Here is a 4,169-nt window from a genome sequence, read left to right as displayed (position 1 = left end):
TTATATACAATACAGATGAAATCGGATAATTCTGATCACAGCTGACCTATTTCTCTCCTCCTGCGTGTCTTTTCTGCACCACCATCCAGAATGTTCGTAAGGATCTCCAGGTTAAAAGATGCATTTTCACGTTCACGGCTAATATCAGGATTCATGACTGTTCCGTTGGAGCTCCTTCTGGGCGACGTGCCTTCTGCTTTGTGTGCTTTTATTTATGTTGTATAACGTTTCAACTCTGGCCTACTGGGGTTTGTTACTTCCTCGAAGGAGGGCGAATTTTGACGTCAGTTGTAAGTTGACCAATAGAAGCGTTAACAAATTGGTTATCAAGACACACGTGATCCAAGTTTACAGTTAACGTACGCTTTCTCCAATGGTTGAGCCGCGGAGGTTGGTATCTCCCAGCAATAAGGCAAAAGAGTCATAATTCCGGATTGTTATTATTTAAAAAAAAACTACGTTTTAAGATGCATAACAAACGGGTGAATTACGTCCCTTTTGACTTTGTATTTATTGTTGAAAAAAAGGAATGGTGAACGCAAAATACATAAACACAAAATAAATAAAACGTAAATAATACATACAAATAACTATGATGTAAATAAAACATAAGCAAATAAATAAATGAACATACTGATGCTTGGCCAATTCATAAAATGTATGTGGAAGTGCGCCAGAGCCCTCATACCTCTTTCCTGCCTGGTGACGTGTCACGTGACTCTGTGGCATGGCGCTGTTGTCTTAATGTGCCGAGTATCTAAAATACTATTAATTTCCAATGACCCAAGCCTCTAGGTGCATGGTTAAACTGAATATATGAAATGCTGCCTCCTCCAGCCGTGTTTCACTTCCTCTGGGAGATCAATACTGACCTGGTGAAAGATGGTGCTTCAGTGCGAACGTATGGCAGGTCGGTCTACTCGTTAAAGTTGTCAGTTTTTTTAGGTGCGATTTTTATTTATTTAACCCCACTATATCTTTAATTTAAATGTCAAATCTAGTCAGAAAAGTGCTGCGAACATCCGTATTTATTACTGATAAAAATAGCTTTGATCCTAGTGTAGTAGGTTATATTTTGAGTAACCTTTCTTAATGTTCATGTAAAACTGATTCAAAAGAGTCATACAATTTAAGGCTGTTTGTAAAATATGTTTGTATGTTGTATTTTTGTTTCAATACCAGTAAACATGTGTTGAGGTGAACAGACTTCTGAAATGAAAACCAGGAACATTTCCTATTTCAGTGGTCAAAATATTTAAATCTTACTTGTTATGTTGTTATACAATTAAAAACTGGGGATTGATATGGTTTTCATAATGCTGTTGTTATAATTAATAATTATCACGATGTTGGTGGTTTAAACTGACCCTGGCTGATTTTAATTCACCAAAAATCACAAAAAGCATACAGGTGAAAATATTATTATAACCAGATTTACAAACATAAACCAAAAACATGTAATTTGAAAAAAATATAATAATAATAATTGTGTTTGCTGTGCATTTGTGGGGTGTTTTAAAAGTGCTGTAAAAAGGGAAATTTCTGTGGACAGGACACCAAAAAAAACGTCTGGTCACTCTAACATATGCACTAGCAGTGCTTGTATTTCATAGCGTTTCAATCAACTGGCTCTTTAATATGCATTTTTGGCAGAGGTGGACAAAGTACACAACTCCATTACTTGAGTGAGAGTACAGATACTGCTGGTCAAATATTACTCCATTACAAATGAAAGTTGTAAAGTCAGATTTTTACTTCAGTAAAAGTACAGAAGTACTTGCATTTAAAAGTACTTAAGTACCAAAAGTAAATTTCCTTTTTTATGTCAATGCGCTTTTGTTTTGTTATTGTTGTATGTAATACTTGCAATACCTTATGCCTCTGAAACAACTTACAATATATTACGCCTACTGAATACACTGACTAGCTTGCAGTATCTTTGGAATAAAGAGCTTTTAGAATGTTACAAACCAATAGAAATGAAACAAGTGAGTTGACAAAAAAAACAAAAACGTTTTATTTAACACCACTACCCACCCCCAAAACAGCAGCATAGTGATCTCACACAGCTCTGGCAGTGTGTGCACACATCTACATGTAGCCATTCATCCACATTTGAGCCAAGTAGACTGAAATGGCTGTAAATACAGATTGATAAGAAAAAAAAAACTGCTTTAAAACCCCAGCAACACAACTGTAGCTGTATAACTTTACAACAGCAACACTGCTTATCAAAAAAGCAAAACAGCAAGATTTATTTGACATCAAAACAAAAATTTCAAAAATTGCTCTCTAATTGCTCTTGTGGTACTTTGATGTCTTACACAGAATGGTCTGTGCAATGCTGCATCAAGTCAAACACCTTGTGTTTTTTTAGGAGACGCACAAAAGTTCTAAGTAAAAGTTGTAAAGACAGATTTTTACTTAAGTAAAAGTACAGAAGTACTTGCTTTTAAAAGTACTTAAGTACCAAAAGTAAATTTCCTTTTTTATGTCAATGCGCTTTTGTTTTGTTATTGTTGTATGTAATACTTGCAATACCTTATGCCTCTGAAACAACTTACAATATATTACGCCTACTGAATACACTGACTAGCTTGCAGTATCTTTGGAATAAAGAGCTTTTAGAATGTTACAAACCAATAGAAATGAAACAAGTGAGTTGACAAAAAAAACAAAAACGTTTTATTTAACACCACTACCCACCCCCAAAACAGCAGCATAGTGATCTCACACAGCTCTGGCAGTGTGTGCACACATCTACATGTAGCCATTCATCCACATTTGAGCCAAGTAGACTGAAATGGCTGTAAATACAGATTGATAAGAAAAAAAAAACTGCTTTAAAACCCCAGCAACACAACTGTAGCTGTATAACTTTACAACAGCAACACTGCTTATCAAAAAAGCAAAACAGCAAGATTTATTTGACATCAAAACAAAAATTTCAAAAATTGCTCTCTAATTGCTCTTGTGGTACTTTGATGTCTTACACAGAATGGTCTGTGCAATGCTGCATCAAGTCAAACACCTTGTGTTTTTTTAGGAGACGCACAAAAGTTCTCCTGTGGTTTATAGGTAATATTTTCATTTACACAATTTTGCAAAATCAGACAATATTTTGTCTAAATTATACCACAATATTCTTATTATTGAATTGTTATAAATAAATATCACAATTGCAACTGGTCAGTGTTTAAAAAATTCTGAGAAATCACATCACATAACCCGACAAGAGTGATTACCGATAGGCTGTTAAAAATTACTGATTACTGATAAAAAAAAAAGAGTCACATTTCAGAGAAGAAAAAAAAATCACCCACTGACTTTCAAAGCTGCTGCATAGTGACAACTTTTAGGTCCTTGATAGAAATGTAGTGGAGTAAAAAGTTTGATATTTGTCTTTCAAATGTAGTGAAGTTAAAGTCCTACGTGTGTGTGTGTGTGTGTGTGTGTGTGTGTGAATATATTAGTAGGTAATATAATGTACTGAGCAGTGTTTCCCCTGCCATTATATTAGGGGGGCAGCCCCTTGAAGGTCAAGTTAATTTTATTTTCTCTATAGCGCCAGATCACAACAGAAGTTATTTAAAGTTACCTTTCCTATAGAACAGATATGTACCTTGTTCTTTTATTAAACAAACTAAATAGCCTTATGTTATTTATCTTATTTATACGACGGCATGTCAATTCTGTCTCTACGTTACATGGTCGCGCTCTCACAGCGGAGTTCCGCCCCGATGCGTGCACACAAGTGAGCACACTCCCACTCCCACTAGTATTTGTGAATATTAAGCCGCACAACGACTATTTAAATATGAATTCTGCGTGTCTATGTGTTAATGAATGGCGCAGATGCGCGGTTTTGTGTACTACTCGTACTGAAGCGTGCGTGCCGCTTCTGGTGATATTAACGTCTGCCATCTCACTAATGAGGACATAAATACAAGAACAACATCTCCAGAACTGCTCTGAGAGTCACTTCATGAGCATTTTACCGTTTCATTTGAGTAAAACTATCCTCATATCATATAAACACAGGAATGTAAAGGTATTGATGGCAACCCGTGAATTTGTGGGCTTCTGCTTGTCCACTCGCCTTTTGAGGACTGACCACAGGTTCTCTATGGGATTGAGATCCGGGGAGTTGCCTGGCCACGGATCCAAAA

The 4,169-nt window shown here is 35.9% G+C and overlaps 2 protein-coding genes across 3 annotated transcripts in view; one reads left to right on the top strand and one right to left on the bottom strand.

The window, feature by feature from the left end:
- The window catches only part of acox1 (acyl-CoA oxidase 1, palmitoyl), a 24,030-nt gene extending 23,743 nt beyond the window's left edge, over nucleotides 1–287 (bottom strand). For both annotated transcript variants that reach the window (XM_016505478.1, XM_016505479.1), the window contains exon 1: nucleotides 47–287. In XM_016505478.1, coding sequence (XP_016360964.1) covers nucleotides 47–155 — 109 coding nt within the window. In that variant the 5' untranslated portion in view covers nucleotides 156–287. The remainder of the gene's footprint in view (nucleotides 1–46) is intronic.
- Nucleotides 288–694: 407 nt separating this feature from the next.
- Nucleotides 695–4,169, top strand: part of ten1 (TEN1 subunit of CST complex) — a 13,319-nt gene continuing 9,844 nt past the window's right edge. Inside the window, exon 1 of the mRNA XM_016505480.1 lies at nucleotides 695–910. Within this exon, the coding sequence (XP_016360966.1) occupies nucleotides 822–910 (89 nt within the window). The 5' untranslated portion in view covers nucleotides 695–821. The remainder of the gene's footprint in view (nucleotides 911–4,169) is intronic.

This window comes from Sinocyclocheilus anshuiensis, unplaced genomic scaffold (assembly GCF_001515605.1).
Source record: "Sinocyclocheilus anshuiensis isolate Anshui unplaced genomic scaffold, SAMN03320099.WGS_v1.1 scaffold1039, whole genome shotgun sequence".
NCBI classification, from domain to species: domain Eukaryota; kingdom Metazoa; phylum Chordata; class Actinopteri; order Cypriniformes; family Cyprinidae; genus Sinocyclocheilus; species Sinocyclocheilus anshuiensis.
Note: the sequence above shows the minus strand (reverse complement) of the source record. Positions and strands in the feature narration are given on the sequence as shown.